Genomic DNA, 20538 nt, shown 5'->3' with positions numbered 1-20538 from the left:
AGGTTGGAACCTGAAACTTGGGAGGGCAGCTTGGAGAGAGGGTTTCTGCACCCCACCCCACCCCCAGTCTCGGTGCCGGGCTTATCAGCCACGAAAGTCTCCTGCTTTTTTTCCGGTTGGGGTTGTCTCTCATTGTCCATAACTCGTTTATGTAACTGGGCACGGCAGGTGCTGCTGGTGGTGCTGAGCGGCGGCATCCTGCACCAGCAGCGGCCCTCTTCCTCTCTCCGGCTAGTCCCCGCCCCCTTGCCCTAAGCACGCCCCTTCCCTCCTCTCCGGCTCCCCTGCCCTCCTCCCTCCCTCTCTTCTCAGGCCTGGCTGGTCAACAGATCGCTCGATTGCAGGGCAGGGGGGTGCAAGCCGCTCCCTGTCACTTGCCCGCCTGCCCCCGCCGGTCTTCCCCTCCACATATTTCAGGCTTGGTTTGGCTTGCTCCCCTGCTTTGCTTCACTGCCGCCCACTTCACTTTGGGGTTTCTCCCTGCCCTTCCCCTGTTACTCTTATGCGCCTCGTCGTCGTCGGGCCTGGACCCGCCGCCGCCACCTCTGACGGTCCCGTTGCCGTTTTGGGGTGGCCGCCTCTGGTTGTCTCTGGCGGCCGCGTCTTCTCCGGCCGCCGCTAATGGCCGAGGCGGCAGCTCTGCCGCCGTCTCAGCCAGTCTCCCCCTCCCCCGCATTGTAGTTTTCTTTGGAGCGGCCGTTTCTGGCCGCCCAAGCTGCTTGGCGGGTTCTGGCGCTCGTTTGGGTTTTGCCACCACCTCGGCCAGTCTCTCCCTCCTCCGCAGCCCCGGCTTCTTCGGGGCGGCCGTTTCTGGCCGCCCAAGATGGTCGCCAGGTCCTGGTGTTTGTGCCTCCCTGGCTCTGTTCTGGGCATGTGCTCCGCGCATGCCCAGAACAGGCGAGGCACGGATGGACACCAAGCGTTTTATTAGAGAGGATAACCAACACCTTGTATTTTTCCCGGAAACATGTCGGCAGCCATTATAGCTCCTTCAATACAGGAGTTATATGGTCTTTCTCAAAAGACCCAGAGACCAACCTGGCTGCTGCATTCTGTACTAACTGCAGTTTCCAGACTACATACAAAGACAGCCCCACATGGAGCGCATTGCAGTAGTCAGGTCTGGAGGTGACCAGCAGATATACCGCTGTTCTGGGGTCATTTATCTCAAGAAACAGACGCAGCTGGTATATCAGCCGAAGCTGACAGAAGGCACCTCTGGCCACTGCCTCAACTTGGGACACCAGCGAGAGTTTTGTGTCCAGAAGCACCCCCAGACTGCGTACCTGTTCCTTCTGGGGAAGTGTGACCCCATCCAGAACTGGCAGATCAAAACCATCTCCCGAGTTCCGACCCCGCGCAATAAGTACCTCTGTCTTCTCTGGATTCAGCCTCAGCCTATTACCTCTCATCCAGCCCTTCACTGCCACCAAGCAGGAATTTAGGGAGGTTATGCCTTCTCCTGACGATGTTGACATGGAGAAATAGATTATGGTGTCATCAGCATACTGATAAAACCTACACCAAATCTCCTGATGATCTCTCCCAGCGGTTTCATGTAGATGTTAAACATCAAAGACAATATGGAGCCCTGAGGGACACCATACCAAAGTTTAGTTTTTGAAGAACAACAGTCCCTGAGGGACACCATCTGGAATCTGCCTGAGAGGTAAGAGTGGACCCACTGCAAATCAGTGCCTCCCACCCCCAACCCCCTCAGATGCTCCAGAAGGATACTATGGTCAATAGTATCAAAAGCCACGGAGAGGTCCAAGAGGACCAACAGAGTCACACTTCCTCTGTCTGTCAATTCCCAACTGGAGATCATCCATCAGGCTGACCATGGCAGTCTCCACCCCATAGTCCACCCGAAAGTCAGTCTGAAACGGGTTTAGATAATCAATTTCATCCAAGACTGCCTGAAGTTGGGAGCCCATCACCCTCTCAATTACCTTGCCCAGCCACGGAAGGTTGGAGACAGGGCTATAATTGCTCAACTCTGAGGAATCCAAGGCAGGCTTCTTCAGAAGTGGTCTAATAATTGCATCTTTAAGGCAAGGAGGCATCCTGCCCTCAGAGAAGCATTTATGAACTCTACTAGGCCTTCTACAACTACCTCCCTGCCAGATAGTATTAGCCATGTAAGGCAAGGGTCAAGAGAACAGGTGGTACGCTGCATCCAAGCAGCCTGTCCACATCCTCACGAGTCACAAACTGAAACTGATCCAGCCTAACCACATAAGAGGAGTTGCTGGACACCTCTGATTCAGACACTGCAGTAATTGTGGGGTCTAATTCCAAGTCGGCACAAATATGAGAGATTTTGTCCACAAAAAAATTCATTAAACACATCACAGCGAGTAATAGATGGTTCCAAATTCTGATTCGAGGGAGGGGGGCACTCATTAGCCCTCTCACAACCCTGAACAACTCTGCTGGACGTGAACTTGCGGATGCAATCGGGGTGAAAAGAATTGCTTCTTTGCTGCCCGTATTGCCAGAGCATAGATCTTCAAATGTGCTCTATGTTGTAATCTGTCAGATTTGAGTTGAGTCTTCCTCCACTTGCACTCCAGTCGTCTACCTTGCTGCTTCAGCCCCTGTAGTTCTTCCTTATACCAAGGGGCCAATTTTGAAGCAGGTCAGAGAGGACGCTTAGGTGTGATCATGTCTACTGCCCTGGTGAGCTTGCTGTTCTAGTACTCCACCAGGGCATCAACAGGATCACTGGCAGAGCCAACACTAAATCCGTCCCAGGCTTCTTGGAACCCTATTGGATCCAATAACCTTCTCAGGCGGACCATTCTAATGGGCCCCTCGCCCCTGCAAAGGTGTGGTGTGACTGTGAGTCCAACTTTTACCAGGTGGTGGTCTGTCCATGACAATGGGGAAATCACAGGAGTTCCCACCCATGGAACACCACCCTGTTCAGAGTGAAAGACCAGATCAAGCGTGTGACCTGCAGTGTGCGTCAGTCCCAAGACCCTTTGGGATAGGCTCATAGTTGTCATGGCCGCTATGAACTCCTGAGCAGACCCATACAAATTAGTCCCAAAGTGGACATTGAAGTCCCCCAGCACCACAAGCCTGGGAGACTCCAACGCCAAACCCGAGACCAAGTCCGTCAGCTCAGTTAGGGACTCCATCAGGCAGTGGGGCGATTGGTACACCAATAGAAGACACAGTCTATTCCTGGTCCCCAAACTTAGGTACACACATTCAATATAGTCAGACACTTCCACAGGGATCCTGGTCAGGGAGAGGTTATTTTATAGACCACAGCCACTCCACATCCCTGCCCCCGCCCCTGCTCCTCCACAGAGTATCCTGGAGGGAGAAGCTGGGACCAGACTGGGCCACCAGCCTCCCCCAACCAAGTCTCTGTAATACATACCAGGTCTGCACTTTCATCCAGAATCAAATCATGGATGGTTTCCGATTTATTGTGGACAGACCTGGCATTACAGAAGAGCAAGATGAGGGTCTATGGGAGGTTGGCACTGCTCCCCAAAGTCAAAGAGCTGGCAAGACAGCTGGAAGGGGAAACAGCTAATAAATTTCTGACTTCCCTTCCCCTGTAACGATGCACTGACCTGCCAATTTTACCTCTTCTATTCCCCACCACCACCGGAATAGCTACCCAACAATCAGTGGACACACACACTGTCTCCCCATCCCCAGACAAACCAAGACACATCTGAAAAAACCCAAGACCCCAAAACAACAGAAGCCAAAAGATACCACCTGGCCCTCACCCTCACCACCCCCGAAGTGGCTCCCCCAAAGGGACGACTCCCTTTGGTGTCCTGTGATGCACAGAACACAGGGCAGCCTCCTCCTCCTTGCAAGGCTTCTGAATTAAAATAACTCTCCATCAAAACTGCTAAATAGCTAAAAAGCCTGGCCAAAGAGATCTGTCTTTAGCTGTTTCCTAAAGGTCAACAGGAATGGAGCAGCTCTAATCGCAGCAGGAAGTGCATTCCATAGCTTTGGGGCAACTACAGAGAAGTCTCTGAATCATCACCTGAGGAGCCAGCAGCCTGATGATCTCAATAGGCTGCGGGGTTCATAACAAAGAAGGTGTTTTCTTAAATATCCTGGGCCCAAGCTGTTAAGGGCTTCATAGGTAATAACCGGCACTTTGTATTTTGCCCAGAAACCTACAACCGGAGTAATATAGTCTCCTTGGGAGTAGACAATATTGGGATGGGTTGACCAATGGGTCTGACTCAGTCTATGCCATTGGAGTGCAAGTGCCTTGTGCCAGCAGTGCCTTGCTTCAGCAGTGCAAGGCAGTGAACAGCTTTGTGAGGCTTGTAAGCTCATGTACTGCATATCAGAGGGCAGGGTCGTGTTGTACGGTAATAAGAATTGAAAGGCACTCTGTGCTCAAAATGTACTGTAATAATTATAATTAAAAGTAATTATAATAATAGGTATGTGTACGTGCAACTTTTATGTAACCAGAAGACAGCATGGTTATTTAGGGATTGAGTGGGAGGAGCTGACACAAGTATCCTTTGAGTCAGCATGTGCCTAAGAACATAAGAACAGCCCTACTGGATCAGGCTCAAGGCCTATCAAGTCCAGCATCCTGTTTTGCACAGTGGCCCACCAGATGCCGCTGGAAGCCACAGGCAGGAGTTGAGGGCATGCCCTCTCTCCTGCTGTTACTCCCCTGCAACTGGTACTCAGAGGCAATCTGCCTTTGAGGCTGGAGGGGGCCTATAGCCCTCTTCTGTTCTGGATTATCAACACCACTGCCTTGATTAACCAATGGCAGCTTTCATACACCTTGCCCCCACTGCTGATTATTCTTCATCACCAATTGTTCCTTGTAAAAAGCAATTTACTGTTTATTCTCATCAGTCTAACCTATCCAATCCCATTTCATCTTCCTTGTAATGCAAATGGATCAACCTTGGCTTACCAGAAAAGCTACTTCCTTCCCTTTAGCCACCCACACTGCCAGCTCTGGCTGGCCAAGTGCTTACACCTGCATGGTGTGTGTGTGTGTGTGTGTGTGTGTGTGTGTGTGTGTGTGTGTGTGTGTGAGAGAGAGAGAGAGAGAGAGAGAGAAATATTTATACCCCACCCCTCCAGTATACTACTGCTCAGGGCAGCTCACAACAATAAAATAGATATAATGTAAAATAAAACTAATAGAATTAACCAAATTAAGTAAACAAGTTAAAAGTCCTGGCTAAAACCACAATCAGAATTAAGTTTCAAATTAAAAGTTATTTTAAAAGTTAAAAATTGAGAATTATAAAAAACTAAAAAACTAAAGAACCTACCAGATATAACCAAAGATGGAGTATTAAATTCCAGTTCTCTGGAATAATGGGATGCAGGCACAGGGAAAGCTTGAGGAGGAAGCAAGAGGAAAATCAACCCCAGAATGGGCAGAAGGATAGTGAGAATGGTAGACAAAAAGCCAAGGACAACTTCCAAAGAGATACAAGCTGAACTCTAAGGTCAAAGTCCATCAGTGTCTGATCGCACCATCCGTCGCTTTTTGCGTGACAGTGGGCTCAATGGAAGAAGACTCAGGAGGACTCCATTGTTGAAAGAAAAACGTTAAAAAGCCAGACTGGAATTTGCTAAAATGCATACTGACAAGCCACAATGCTTCTGGGAGAATGTCCTTTGGACAGATGAGACAAAACTGGAACTTTCTGGCAAGTCACATCAGCTCTATGTCCACAGATGAAAAAATGAAGCTTTCAAAGAAAAGAACACCATACCTACTGTGAACATGGAGGAAGCTTGGTTATGTTTTGGGGCTGCTTTGCTGTGTCTGGCACAGGGTGCCTTGAGTCTGTGCAGGGAAAAATGACATCTCAAGAGAGACTATCAAGACATTCTGGAGCGAAACATACTGCCCAGTGTCCGAAAGCTCTGTCTCAGTTGCAGGTCATGGATCCTCCAATAGGATAATGACCCACAACACACAGCTAAAAGCACCCAAGAATGGCTAAGAACAGAACATTGGACTATTCTGAAGTGGCCTTCTATGAGCCCTGATGTGAATCCTATCAAACATCTATGGAAAGAACTGAAACATGCAGTCTGGAGAAGGCACCCTTCACACCTGACACAGCTGGAGCAGTTTGCTCAGGAAGAGTAGGCCAAACTACCTGTTGACAGGGGCAGAAGTCTCACTGAGAGCGACAGGAATCGCTTGTTTGCAGTGATTGTCTCTAAAGGTTGTGCAACAAAATATTAGGTTAAGGGTCCCATCATTTTTGTCCATGCCATTTTCATTTGTGTTATTATTTGAAATATTCTGTTGCATCAAAACTCTAAAGCAAAGTCTGCTTTTTGTTAAATGTGGAATAAACAATGATGGGTGCCAATTACGTCTGTCAGTTTCAAGTTATTTCAGAGACAATTGTGGGTTCTTCTTTTTTCGTGGAGGGGTACCAACACATTTGTCCACGTGTATATATTCCTGGCAGTATGACAGTAGCACTTGTGTACACTGCTCCCCTCACCAGTTTTTAGGGCTGTGGGGCAGTTGATCCAATACATAACTTGAATAATGGGTTTGCCATAGACTGAGTCAGACCCACTGGTCAATCCATCCCAATACTGTCAACTCAAGACAGGCAGCAGCTTTCCAATTTTTTTTTTCTTTTTGCCAGTCCTCCTATCACAGATCCTTTAACTGGATCCCTCTCCCAAAATGATAGACTATGCATATACTATAGGACTTTCCTTTCCTGCTTGCTTGATCTTCTTCATTTAGGCATAGCGTGTGTCTGCACTTGTACATACCATTTCATTAACATAGGGAGTGATGAGATTTCAAGATCACGGGTCCTTTTCTCCAAGCTAGCCAAGCTAGTCCCTGCTATTTTTTTTGTTCTAATAGGAAAATTACAAAAACACATTGCCATCAGCAATAAACAAGAAAGAAGGGAAAATAAAAGGAAAAAAAAAAGGACTGAAAAAAATACAAAAGGATGTACAAATTCCCAATACTTGTTTCAATGTGTTACAAATAAAACCCATTTCTGAATGTAAGTAGCTTGTTGCAGTTCTGTATTGCTTGTCATATAATAGTTAATGAACAAAATACTGCAGTGTTCCATACCCTTGAAATTCAATCTATTTAAGAGGTGCCTCCCTTCTTTTCCAGTTATTTGCTATACACATTCTTGCAACTGTTAGCAAATTAATTACCATCTCCAAGTCAGCTTCAAGAACACTATTCCTTAGAGAAACACAATACAATGAATTTAGGATTTTCAAGCAAAGAATAGTCTGCTCATTCAATCAAACTGGATAGATCTCCAATAGCCATGAATAACTGGACATGTCCAGCATACTATTGCTGCTTCCTACTTCAAACAGCCAACTTCAGGTCCTTGTGGTACACACATAACATTCCTCTTTACACTTACTTAGTATGTGGAAGCCAAGATGGCCCTCTGGATATCATATTGTGCTTGTGATTGAGAGATGAAGGGCTGAGTTCCTGCTTCAAGCCTCTGAAATCCAGTTTCCCATTTGAAAAATGAGTGAACTACTGCACAAGGTTGTTGTGTATTTGAGATATGCACTTTGCCCCCCAAAGCACTATCATATGATGATTAATAGTAATTGCTCCATGTGCAGCACTGATGAATGTGGAGTTTTGCTAGAGGAAAGGAAAAGAGGGGTTTTCCTTATACCGTACCTCATACTGTGTTTCCTTGGTCATTTGTCCAATTGTGACCTGGTTGCCTGTAGTTTTATCAGTGGTGTCCATTTCTAGTCCTCACAGAAGCAAGCTGTACATGATAAGAAAAGAAAATGAGTGTGCAGCTGAGCTGAGGCAGTACCCAAACATTGTTTACACAGACACCACAGAAAAAGGGAGTGGCAGCAATATTCTTGGGGAGTTATGCAGTTACCCATAAGTCCTTGAAGGCCAGGAGTGTGTATACGTAACAAGTGCAGAGCAACCAAGAGAGCCTACCAGAAGACAAAGAACAAAAAAAAGATAAAAAGCCAAAACTTAGCAACCAGAGGTGCACTTAGGTAATTTTGGAGCCTGGACCTAAAGGCCTTTGTACCCCCCACCCCCGCTAAGCATCACCCCTCTACCCACACAAACACCGTGACACACACGGTATTTTTAATACGTGGGTTCCTGAGGGCACAAACAGCAACTGAACTTATAAGAATGTAAGAATATAAAACAGGCATATTTATGCAAATTTGCATTAGCAGAAACAGTTCAACATGCAACTTAACATATTCCCGTCCCACATATTTCTTTCCCCACTCCCGCCTCTGTCTCTAAAGCAGAAGTCATGCTTGACCGCCTGGCACAGCTTACTCACACTCGGCTGCAATGCACCATGGGCCGGGCGGCACAGTGAGGCAACCACATCACCCGGGACAGACTAAAGAGGATTTGGGGGGCCCCAGGGGGTGTGGAGATCCTGGACTTTGGCCCAGAAGTCCAGGGGGGAGAGTGCCTCTGGTCACAACAAAGAGCCCCAACTGCTTTACAGATAGTGAAGCTGAAAGTAGGTTTCATTATCAAAACATAGTATGTAGATTAAGGCAACCATGTCAGTAAGTTTATGGTTGTGTGTGGTTGTGGCTTGTTGTGGGTTTTGTGATTTTTTTTTGTTAAATTTACCATGTATCTAAATCTAAACCATGTAGTAAACCATGATGCCACTAATAAGGGATGTAGGCTCTAACTGTGAGATTTGGAAGTCTGCCAACACCATTTGTAGACACACTGCCATAGAAAACAAACAAGGCCTGTTCGCACGAGCACTGGGGGGTGGGCTGAAGGGAGTTCCCACCCCAGTAGGGATGTGCACGAACCATGGTTCGAGCACTTTTAGGGAAATGGGACTGGGAACTTAAAGAAAAGGGAGAGGAGGTCCTTACCTTCTCTCTATCACTGCATGCAGCTTCCTGCTGGAGCGGCACACGTCCCAATAACCCCTGGTGCACTGCCAGCGCAGACGCCATTTGCGTGGTCAGCAACATCATGCTGACCATGCAAATGGAGCCCACGCTTGTGTGGACACCATGTGTGTGTTGACACCATGCCAGGGGTTATTGGGATGTGCACTGCCCCAGCAGGAAGCTGCAGGGTAAGGACCTGCTTTCCCTTTTCTTAGAGCTCTCATTCCCATCTCTCTATATAAAACGCTAAGGTCATGTGTGGCAACCCTTCCACAGCCACAACCAATTAAAATGAGGGGGCGGGGTCTGCATGCACAACCTTAAACTGAGGTGGGAATGGCGGCGGAGAGGGCAACGAGAGAGAGAGAGAGTGCCCCAAAATGGGCATAAGCAGCCCGACCTGTCATCTGGGCAGCAGGCGGGCCCACGGAAGGAGCTTTCACCGCCATATCCACTGCCAGTACCCTGCCGTCACCCATCCTCTCCACCACCATGGGGCGGCTTAAGGCGGGGGGAGGGGGTCAAATCGGCTGGTGGAGGCAGGAAGGAGGTTTCGCTGCCTCCACTGCCATCCTGGATGGCAGGGGGTAGCTGGGGCAGGCGGTGCAAGGAGCCAGATCAGCGGGGAGAGGGGAGAGACAGGGAGAACTATTGCATAGATGCTCTGCATCGGGCCAGCTAGTTTCCCTAAAAGTGCTTGAATCATGCTTCGAGCCCATCCCTATACCCCAAAAGCAGCAGATGATCAGAACATTTGCTCCAGTCAGCAAACCCAGGAAATACACAAGTAAGCCAGGCAAGGTGTCTATTGCTTAAATTGGGAGCTGCAAGCCAAGGAAGTCCTCCAAAGACCTAGCAGGCCTTCCTAGCATCCTTTGTGCTGCCAGTAGACCGGAAAGCCTCATTACATCAGCAGCTGTCATCTGATTGGACATGAAGGAGCAGGAGGACCACCCATCCCTGCTAAAGCAGCTCCAGCTCCAGAATCATATACTGTGCTTTGCAGAGTGGCACATCCATGGGCAGCAGCCCCTGTAGCCACAGCTCTCTATTGTTTCCAGGCTTGCTGTGTCCCAATGGCTGCATAGAAAAGATAAGTGGATCCACATGACCAGAAAAGCAAAGTAGGAGACTGTTCTCTCCTCCTACCTTGGTTAAGAGCAGGGTACAAAAGTTGGGCTATTCTGCTTTGAACAACCAGGGTTGGAGGGATTTATGTCAGTTCACACAATCATGCCTCCTACCCTGATTTTGATTATTCTGTAACCGGCCGATAGTCTTCCTCTGCTTCTATCACAACAGCCACTGCCTCTCCTGATACTACAGATCTTACGCTCCAAAAAGATCTTCCACTCCGACATCCCATCAGACACCACACAAATAGACACTCTTCAATCAATCTGATTGTTTCCTGAGGTTTCTGATTGCTAGAATACATATTTTAGAACATCTCTGTTTTTTTGAAACAGATGTCCTTAACGTTCTGTGAAACAGACACTGAGAAATCTTACAGTTCTCAAGTACTCACAGCTCCCTACAAAGCACCTCAACATTTCTCTGTGTATAATAAGCTTAGTACAAAATGCTTTATTCTAGATTGTCCCTCATGAGCTCCCACTCCTCATTTTAGAATCTGGAGGCTGATATACAGCAGCATTTCTCAGTCGGTGTGCCGTGGAACACTGAGCAGTGCACCATGCTGACCCTGAGTCAGATTCAAAAGCAGGGAATTTAAATTTAAATTCCCCACTTTTGGAGGTGATTCATCCATAATGCCCTGGGAGGGACCCTCGCATTGCATAAGGTGAGCAGGTCACCTCCAAAAGTGAGGAATTTAAACTCCCTGTTTTTGTAGGTGAGTTGCCCCAGGAGGGCCCCATTTGTTCGGGCACACAATCAATCAATCAATCTTGTGCGGCAGCTTTGCAGCCATAAAAAGAAAAAAGATGTGTGTGCGTGTGCTGGGAGTGGGGGCAGCAAAACGAGTCTGTCTGTACGGGGGGGGCACTGTGCCTCAGTGTGTGTGCGTATATATATTTTGTCTGAGGTAAAAAGGGGCGTGTGTGGAAAAAACTGATATAGAGATCTTGGCGGGATCTCCTAGAAACAGAGATCTTGGAGAGTTGGCACTGGATTTGTTGATGATACAACAGCGTTGCACATATGACTGAGTTGGATTAGAGCTTGAATCTGATTGATAGGTCCCAAATGAAGACATATATTTCATAGAAGTTTCCTTAAGCAAAATTATGTAAAGTCTTAGTTTTTGTGAGCCACAAAAGCAGCTGTTGAGTGAGAGGCAAGAGTCATGCCAATGTTAAAAACAGAGGATGTCAATCCAGGAGTCAGAGCTGAAGAGGGTCAAGAGTCGAACAAGCCCAAACCAGAAAAAATATTGTTGCCCAGACAGAATTCAAGCCAGAGAACGAGGTCTTTATAGTACTTCCTTTGAAGAGAGCCAGTGCTCAGTCTGGATGGGTGGAGCCATAGAACCCTTTACTAGTGATGCTCCAACCCATCGCTCAGCACAGAGGGCAGTTGTGCGCAGAGCTGTCAGCTGCCTGTTCTAGCCCTAGTAGCTCCTGGCAGTATGTCTATGGAGTTCTTGCTATATGGGATGAAACAAGTTGGAGGAAGACATTCATGCAAAGTAGGCATTTACATTTCCCTGAAGCCTTATAGGACTATAGGAGGGAACTGTGGGAAAGTGAATAAGGTACTGCATTTAGGCAGAAACAACTAGTGAACTTGAAGTTTGCTGAATTCTCTGGAGTCTGCATTGATTCTGCCTTGGCAGGCACAGTTAATTTTTGCTGCTATATCCCTATGATTTCTTTTCAATCTGTGAGCGACCAGATGTTTTCAAAGGCACCAAAATCCTCCAGCGCTCTCTGGCTCTCTCTTCCAAAGGAAGTCAGGCCTGCAAAAGCTGTTCAGAACTGCCATCACTTGGGGGTGTATGCGTGTGTCTCAAAATAGATGCCTAGGAACCGCTGGTCTCCAGGGACCTCTAATCGGCATCATGTGCCCCTGAACACCAATCCTCTTCACTTTCCTCATTGCTGCCAGTCCTGCCCACCAGCTCACAACTTGGACAACTTATCTTTGGAGCTTTGCCTATCTTGTTCTTGCCAGCTGGTGCCATCCACCGATAAATGTAATTTATCAGCAGACATGCACATCTTCTCCACCAGCGCTTGGAAGCAGCTCTGAGACTCCCAAAAGCAGTGCAGCTGGTGGGTGTTACCTTGGGGAAAACAGTAGGATGGAGGGGGATGGAAAATCTCAGTGCTGATTAGGATCCTGTGTTATTGTTTCGAGAACGGCATCAGTAAATTATCTCACTAAAATTGCTAACCATCCTCATTCTAGAGGCAAAGGATACATACGATTGGTTGAAAGCATATGTAAAACTAAATCCAAAATATAAAAAAACAGATCCAAATATAAAATTATATATATAGCATATATAAAACAGATCCAAATATAATCAATTATAAAACTTGATCTCCAACCATCCAAAGCTAGACCTCTTCAAAAACTCAACCAAAGTAATAGCTCTTACTGGTGTAATTGGTGGAGCCCTGCTAACTTGGCAAAGAGGCACCTTTTAACATGGTGATTCTCTTTTATTTAGCAGGGGGAGAGTAACTGGCCCTATCCACCCCCAGCACAATACCTCCAGTGACTGTTGCTGGTGTCTATCTTAAGTTTCTTTTTAGATTGTGAGCCCTTTGAGGACAGGGATCCATCTTATTTATTATTTCTCTTTGTAAACCACCCTGAGCCATTTTTGGAAGGGCGGTATAGAAATTGAATAAATAAATAAATAAAATAAAATAAAATAAAATAAAAATAATTGTGTTCTTCCATGGTCCTATAGCACAGCAAGGAAATGCTTGACTAACAAGCAGAAGGTTGCTGGTTCAAATCCCAGCTGGTACTATATCGGGCAGCAGAGATATAGGAAGATGCTGAAAGGCATCATCTCATGTCATACTGCATGGGAGGAGGCAATGGTAAACCCTTCCTGTATTCTACCAAAAGAAAACCACAGGGCTCTGTGGGTGCCAGGAGTTGAAATCAGTTTGACAGCACACTTTACCTTTATGGCCCTATGTACTCTTTCAGAGAAGTAGTAATTAATGGAAAGTTTCTAAAATGGTATAATTATATGGCATAGGAATTTTATCCTTGTATAACAATTGCAAGGTTTTCGGATTTCCCCCATTGGCTTAAACAGAAATCTGAATATAAAAGAAATACAAGACTGAGACGGCCTTTCTGATTACCTGTCTGATCCTGCAGCCCCTTCACTTGCCCATAGGTTCTCTCTTCTCTGAACAGGATCTCAGGTGTTGGGAGCAAAGGAGTCCGTGGGCAGCAGTTTTGTGCTTGTCTTTCTTTCTCGCCTTCCACCCTCCAAAGGAGATGGGTTATCCTGTCAGGGCCTGATCCTAGACTAATGTGATAGGAGGGTATTGCATTGTTTGTTTGTTTGAACTCTCACTGAAATGGAAATGAGAGTCATTTCCCTATGTCATCCAAAGCCTGTATCAACAACATAAGCAGTGCCCTGCCCTCCGGGCTGGCCCTTAGTCTTCAGAAAGCAAAGTTCTCACTCCTGCGCAAACAAGGAGTAAGCTAGCCAGCCTTGTAGGATCCAGGAACTTAAAATGAAAAGGGAGGGGGTGAGGGCTTGGGGATATTACAGATATTACTTACAGATATCTTAGCTACCAGATCACATAAATGAGGGGAATTCTTGTTACCGTGGGAACAGCACACTTCTTTATAGCCTTACGAAACTACCACCTCAGCTTAGCCTATCCCAGTTCTTCAAATATCTTATAAAACCTAACCCCAACTGGATATTTTATGGTGTGGTTTCAGGGCTTAGTGGGGCATAAGGCAATGGGCCTTCAGTTAACATTATCCCCCATTCCTTTTCCCGGTGAAAGGTGTATTCCAGGTCCTACCAGCAGCTAGGCAACCTAAGCCACTGATCACCTTGTCACTTTGGATCCCATCCAGTACTGAGTGTAATTAATTCCCACCCACCCCAATTATTACTTCAGACTCATCTTCCCATGAGTTGAACTGCCACCTGCTTTCTCTAACCAAGCTCTGTGCTTTTAACAGCTGGATGACAGGCAGAAATTCCACAAGCAGAGCTTTTCACACAAATGCAAGTGATTGGGAAAGCTTTATCTGATGAATTTCTGCCAGTTATGTGTTTAAAGGGGTTGAAGTGCTGTAAGGAGAAAGAAAGGCAAATTGTAAGCTCTGCTGTCTCATACACTAAGTCACTCCCTGGTTCCCAACAGGTTAGCCCATGGGCCATACAGGCCTGCTGAAACCTTCTGATCAGTTTAGTGAGCCTCTGCCTTGTGAACTTTTTCTTCCTGCTTTTTATCTGTTGCTCTCAGTGGCTACAGATTAGTACCCCGATACTGAGCAACCTGTTACTGCACATTGAGGAAATAAGGCAGCTGGGACTGGAGTATCAAGGAGGAGAATGGAACAAACAATGGCCCACCAGTGGCAGGCCAGGCAACAATTGGCCAGGCACAGGGGCATAGCTATAATTGAGTGGAAGGGTTCAAAGAACATGGGCCCCCGAGCTCCTGAGGGCCCTCTAGCTCCACCCCTCCCTATTTTCTTCATTATCTCCCTCACTCTGGGGGGCCGTCAGAGAGAGGGATGAACACGGGCCCCTTCTCCCCTAGCTACGCCCCTGGCCAGGCAGATGTTAACTGAGCAAAGAAGCACCTTTTAAAGTGGTGATTCTCTTATACAGTATTTAGCTGGAGGAGAGCAACTGTCTTCATCCAACCCCAATACAGCATCCCTCCAGTGGTTGTTTTTAAGATTGTGAGCCCTTTTGGGACAGAGAAACATTTTATTATTTATCTTTCTTTGTAAACCACTTTGGGAACTTTTGCTAAAGAATAGTAGCAGTAGAACCAGAGGCACTCTTCCCCCTGGACTTCCGGGCAGCAGTCCAGGGCCTCCACACACCCTGAGGGCCCCCAAATCCTCTTTAGTCTGTCCTGGGTGATGTGGTTGTGCCACCTGCACTGCACTGCACATAACTGAGACCTGCACCAGGCAGCTAAGTGTGATCTCTGCTTTAGAGTCCAAGGGGGAAGTGGGGAAATATGTGGGATGGGAATATGTTAAGTTGCATGTTGAAATGTTCCTGCTAATGCATATTTGCATAAATATACTTTTTATATTCTCACATTATTGTAAGTTCAGTTGCTGTTTGTGCCCTCAAGAGCCCATGTGTTAAAAATACTGTGTGTGTAGGAGGAGGAGGATTAACTTGTGGGCGGGGGGGCTCCAAAGGCCTTTAGGTCCAGGCTCCAAAATCACCTAAGAGCACCTCTGAGTACAGCAAGGATGTCCTCCTTGACAATTTGAGGAACAGTAATTCCAATGGTTGCCATGCAGGATAACGGGTAACGGCTTCCAGTTCTTTGCTTCTTTTCTTATCCTGCACTATACAGCTGAGGTTTGTATACAACTGAGGTAAACTTTATACTGTTTAGAGTGTACAAATGGAGGTGAAATTTAATTTGCTTTCTTTGTGGGCCTGGGACATACACAAATGCCAAGAAACAGAGGGCAAAACTTATCTGATTAATGTTTGCCACATTGCCCCCAAAACGGAGAGCTACTAATTTTCTAAGCAAATGCAGCCATTGGCACACAAGTTCAAAGTCAAACATTTTGCATCTCTATCTATCTGTCCATCTGATGAGCTCCAGTAACCTTGCACAAGGCACTATTTCAAACACGGGCAAAATTGGAATAATATTCACTTACCTTACCAAACAACATTCTATTGAACACAAACAGGGTCTAGATTGTGAAGCACATTGTACCTCAAAACAAGAAATGTACGAGAAATACTCTGAGGCATATATTTGCTTTGAGTTAACACAGAAACCTGTTGCCTTGACGCTGTTCCCAGGACTATGGCTCTGGAGAATAGGAGTTTGACTCCTCACTTCCTCATACACTTCTACAAAGATCTTGTTCAAGGTGCTGTGCAAACTAGTTCTTTCATAATGTATAAAAGTGGTATTTCACCACTATGGGACTAGAACCCAGGACGTTAACCTCTACCAAGTGTTTGGTTTCATATCATTCTGCAAATCATACATCTTCCCATTCAATTATCTTCCCATGACTCCTCCTTTCTTATTGCACCCTTCTTGGAGTGGTAAGATATTCCAGGGGCGGCATCTACAAAGCTGCTTTTTTGTGTGTGGGGGGGGAGTACTGGTGCTTAGTCAGTCCCAGCTCCTTTTCATCCCGTTGTGTCTTGCGAGAGTATTCTCCAAGCTGAGAAACTTCCTGCTCTTTTTGTTTAAGTCTTTCTTCCCCTGCTCCTTGTCACTGAATTCCATTAGTTCCACCCCCCTTGTCGTCTGTTGTGCTCTCTCTGAGTCTGCTAACATTCCACTCCACTGAGTTACAGTGGGGCAGTATGGGTGAGTGGGGGAGTTGGGCTTGGGCCTCCTTAGGTGCCCCACCCTTCTGATTTTTGTGAGACCAACATATCTGCAGGTTACCTCGAGTCTGCTGTTACCCCCTCTTGCCTGCAGGTGCTCTGATTACATTTCCAACTATTTCAGAAACAGATATAAGATGTTAGAAACATAAGAAGCTGCCGTATACTGAGTCAGACCACTGCTCTATCTAGCTCAGTATTGTCTTCACAGACTGGCAACGGCTTCTCTAAGGCTGCAGGCAGGAATCTCACTCAGCCCTATTTTGGAGATGCCAGGGAGGGAACTTGAAACCTTCTACTCTTCCCAGAGTGGCTCCATTCCCTGAGGGGAATATCGTACAGTGCTCACACTTCTAGTCTCCCTTTCATATGCAACCAGGGCAGACCCTGCTTAGCTAAGGGGGCAAGTCATGCTTGCTACCACAAGACCAGCTCTCCTGTTGAGAATAGGGACCAAAGCCAATATTGCTAAGAGCAAACAGCCTCTACTTAGAGAGTGCCATTCTTCTACCTGTTCCCCAAAGCTTCTTCTTCTAGCCCCATGCAAAATGTAGGCTTGTTTTTCTGGCACTGGCCACAATCTAGTTCCCAAAGACTTTCTCTGGTTCCAACCTGAGCATGTGGAGTATGTCATAGCTGAGTAGTCATCAACACTCACAGAAGAACCATTTTATGTTTATCGGAAGTCCCTGAGTGAACATCTCCAGCTAGCTGACCATCACAGTTCATTAGCTTGCAATCAGCTGACACAGAATAGGGTAACTGCATCACTGGACACACTACAGAGTATTTATTTATGTGATTAATAAACTGTGTGTCCCAACCTTAAAAACACAGATATAAAAACCCTCTATCTTGCTAATCATAATTACTATCTTCCCGTTTGGCACAAGCTGATCTTTGTCCGTCCTGGGCCAGTCTTGCCATGGAGCAGATTCCAAGGGTGTGCCCTTTTCCTGCCTTGATCATTCAAAAAGAAATAAAGAAAGGAAAGAAAGAGAAAATAAAAGGGGTGACAAAGGGGTGCAATGCTGACTTTTGCTTAAGGTGCCAACATGTGTGCATGGTCAGCATTGCTTTGCTTTCTCCTTGTCTCTTTGTCTCCTTCTATATCGCTCCCCTCTATCCATCAAACTACTTCCTCCTTCTTTTCCTTCAAATCCTTCCTCAAAATCCACTTGTTTTAACAAAGGTTTTCCAGAACTATTCAAGCCTCACCTCTTTTTTATTGCCATCTGATTCCTTCCAACCCATTTCTACTATTTCTTGCAAACCTCTGACCATTCCACCTCTCTTTCTTACCTGTGAAAGGTAGATTGTGCTAGCCTTCTTGGGCAAAGACCATACCTAGGGCTGACAACTTTTTTCTAAGGGATCTTATGGCTTTAGCAACCATAGGACAAGCATATATCCAGCAGGCATAGCTTCACACCCATACATTTGCAAATTTGGATAGGGAAAGATTTACTGCTTTGGTTTATACTTGTCATACACACAAAAAGATGGCAATCCTATCCTAATCATATAATTTCTTTCTTCCGTGAAAATGCCCAGCACATTGTTCACACAATATAAATTTCAAAGGGCAGCAGGAATCCTGTGCTGTTGGAATCAATGGAGAAACAGAAAAATGGGCAGACCCACCCCCAGCAAGCATGGCTAGGCACTTAGGGCCTTGCCAGGTGAAAGCTTTAAATTTGTTAGCATTTCACTACTATATCCCATCGCCATATAACTAGAGGGGAAGAGGCTAGCTCCTCTACTAGGAGGTAGGGTGGCATGAACTGTTTTTCCTCTATGCTAGCTGGAAACATGTACACGGTAGGGATGTGCATGAACCTGTTTGGAGGCCCTTTTATGGGGGTTTGAAGTTCGACGCCAGGGGTGGGGTGCCGCTTTAATGGTGGAGGAGGATGTACTTACCCCTCCCGCCGCTTCCCCACCGCCAGCGCTTGTTGCCAGTAAAAACCTTCGAGGCGGCAGCATACCTCCCTGCCACCCCTTCCCCCTCCTTGGCAGGGAGTGGCCAGAAGTACCGGGTGCACATGGGCATGTTGCGTGTGTGCCCATCTGACGTGTGTGCGCGCACCCGGTACTTCTGGCCACTTCCGGCTGAGGAAGGGGAAAGGGCAGCAGGGAGGTACGCTGCCACCCCGAAGGTTTTTGCCGGCAACAAGCGCTGGCAGGGGGAAAGCGGCGGGAGAGGTAAGTGCACCCTCCCCCGTCCTTAATGTGGTACCCCTGCCGGAATCGAAATGCCCCACCGCAGTTCCGTGCACATCACTAGTGCACAGATGTTGGAGGAAAGAGAACATAAAGCTTTGAGATTTGTAAAAAAATAATAACCCAGAAAATGTTTTGAAATGGTGGCAATGTCCAATCTTTTTTTTTTTTTAAAGAAGAGTTTGTGAAAAAGTCATACTTTCTGACAGTGACACCTGCTGCTTCTTGGGACTGGGGTGGAGGCAGAGGGGAGAGGAGAGATGGGGAGGGAGCTGGGGTAACTATAGGCAGGGCTAATAGTAGACAGGTCCAACCCTAAATTAAAAAGAAGTAAATCACCAGTCCATGGTTTCGCTATTACCTACATTTACCAAATTTTCCGTACACAATCTGAGTGCACTACTTTTTACAAGGAATATCCTGGGTGAAAGGTTTAAATTTTGTTTAATTATTTTAACTGCTATTGTTCTCAACAGATTTTTAACACTCAATAATCATATCAATAATTCAAAAATGACATCATGCCCAAGAGAAGCAGATGATCTTTCTCAGATTCAAATTTATTATGTATGGCAATTATTCAATAAAATGAAAGTTTGAAGATGAAATTCTACAAACTGAAAACTGTTTTTACACTTCCCTTTTGCAAGCACATTAATAAAAATTCTATGACATATTTCATTTCTTGAGCTTCCCTATACATGTAGTCTATACAAAATTACTTTGCATAGTCAACAATGGGCCGCATCTCTTTGTGTGCTATAAATGATAACATTTTAAAATCACGAATAGCACATTTTAAAAGGTATTTAAAGTGCATTGCTCACATTATGTAAACTGCTCAGAGATGTGAGCTGGGGCAGTATATAAATGTGTAAAATAAGTAAACAATAAAATTATCAGTACTCCTTACCATGTTTAAAGGTGGGCTCAGCAGACCTGTGAGCATTCAAAGGGAGAGTGGTGAGGGAATTGGGCTCAGATGGTTCATGTGGTAAAACAGTGTCTGGAAATGAATGGCTGTCACTGAAGACCAGAATGAATAAGCCTTGTTTCCTGAGCAGTACAAACAGGCAAACCTTTACTTACTATGCCTCCTCCTCACTACAGTATTTCAGATGTGTGGTTGGTAGATGCAGCAGAGATGAAGAATTTGCCAGAAATTATGCAAATGAGGCATGCTGCTGAGAAAGCACACTTAATTTGCATGATTATCACCGATTTACCCATTATGTAAATTATGCTGTGCAGATTTTGTCACAATATTTCTGAGCTGCTGCAATCTACTCTTCCAAGGAAAGGATCATACAATCTCCCCTTCCCTTATTTGTGTGGAGGGGTGGGCGGAGAATCTAAACACGATGTTGGAGAATCAGGCCCTAGGCTTCTTCCTGCACCCCACGCCTATTCCAAACGTGCAAGTGGATTGTACCACTTCCAACTGTAGGAGGGAGAATCAGGGTGATGCTCTTTTTGGATACTTTCTTGCATGTTTCTTACACACAAACAAAACAAAACCTACTTCCGTGCAAACATAAAGTTAGCACCCAAGAAACAGCTGGCCTAGAACATTCCTCCATGATGCACTACCTTTCTGCTTGTTGCAGAGAGTGTCTTTACACAAGGGAGCATTCAAAACCTGCAGTTGAGCTGTCCTCTCTACCAACTCATTCTACCAACCCATTCTGGTGCACGTGTAAACCGGGACTCAGTCCTTTCTTGATCCACTTGCATACACTCGAATAGCCTCTTCCAAACACCACAGGTGGAGGGAAGGACAGCCCCACCCCCCGCCCTCTCCTTTTCCAGCCAAAGCAAACGACGGACTCCAGCCACTAGACTGCGCTGTAACTGCGGCTACCAAACGAGGGAGC

At 46.2% G+C, this 20538-nt stretch overlaps 1 protein-coding gene across 17 annotated transcripts in view; it reads right to left on the bottom strand.

Moving 5' to 3' along the window:
- LOC128341517 (uncharacterized) overlaps positions 1 to 20460 on the bottom strand; it is a 29940-nt gene extending 9480 nt beyond the window's left edge. The window contains exons 1-4 of one of the 17 annotated variants that reach the window (XR_008314427.1): positions 20255 to 20452; positions 19578 to 19720; positions 7685 to 7778; positions 6781 to 6870 (exon numbers count right to left, since the gene is read on the bottom strand). Coding sequence is in view for 14 of the 17 variants with exons in the window: in XM_053287725.1 (XP_053143700.1) it covers positions 7685 to 7756 (72 nt within the window). In the remaining 3 variants the exon portion in view is untranslated. Of the gene's footprint in view, positions 1 to 6780; positions 6871 to 7684; positions 7779 to 7901; positions 7951 to 13211; positions 14583 to 19577; positions 19721 to 20254 lie in introns of those variants that run through there. The other 16 variants (XR_008314428.1, XR_008314426.1, XM_053287725.1 and 13 more) reach the window with 16 other exon arrangements.
- Between the last annotated feature and the right edge of the window lie 78 nt (positions 20461 to 20538).

This window comes from Hemicordylus capensis, chromosome 2, assembly GCF_027244095.1.
Source record: "Hemicordylus capensis ecotype Gifberg chromosome 2, rHemCap1.1.pri, whole genome shotgun sequence".
NCBI lineage: Eukaryota > Metazoa > Chordata > Lepidosauria > Squamata > Cordylidae > Hemicordylus > Hemicordylus capensis.
This window is presented reverse-complemented; position numbering and strand designations above follow the sequence as displayed.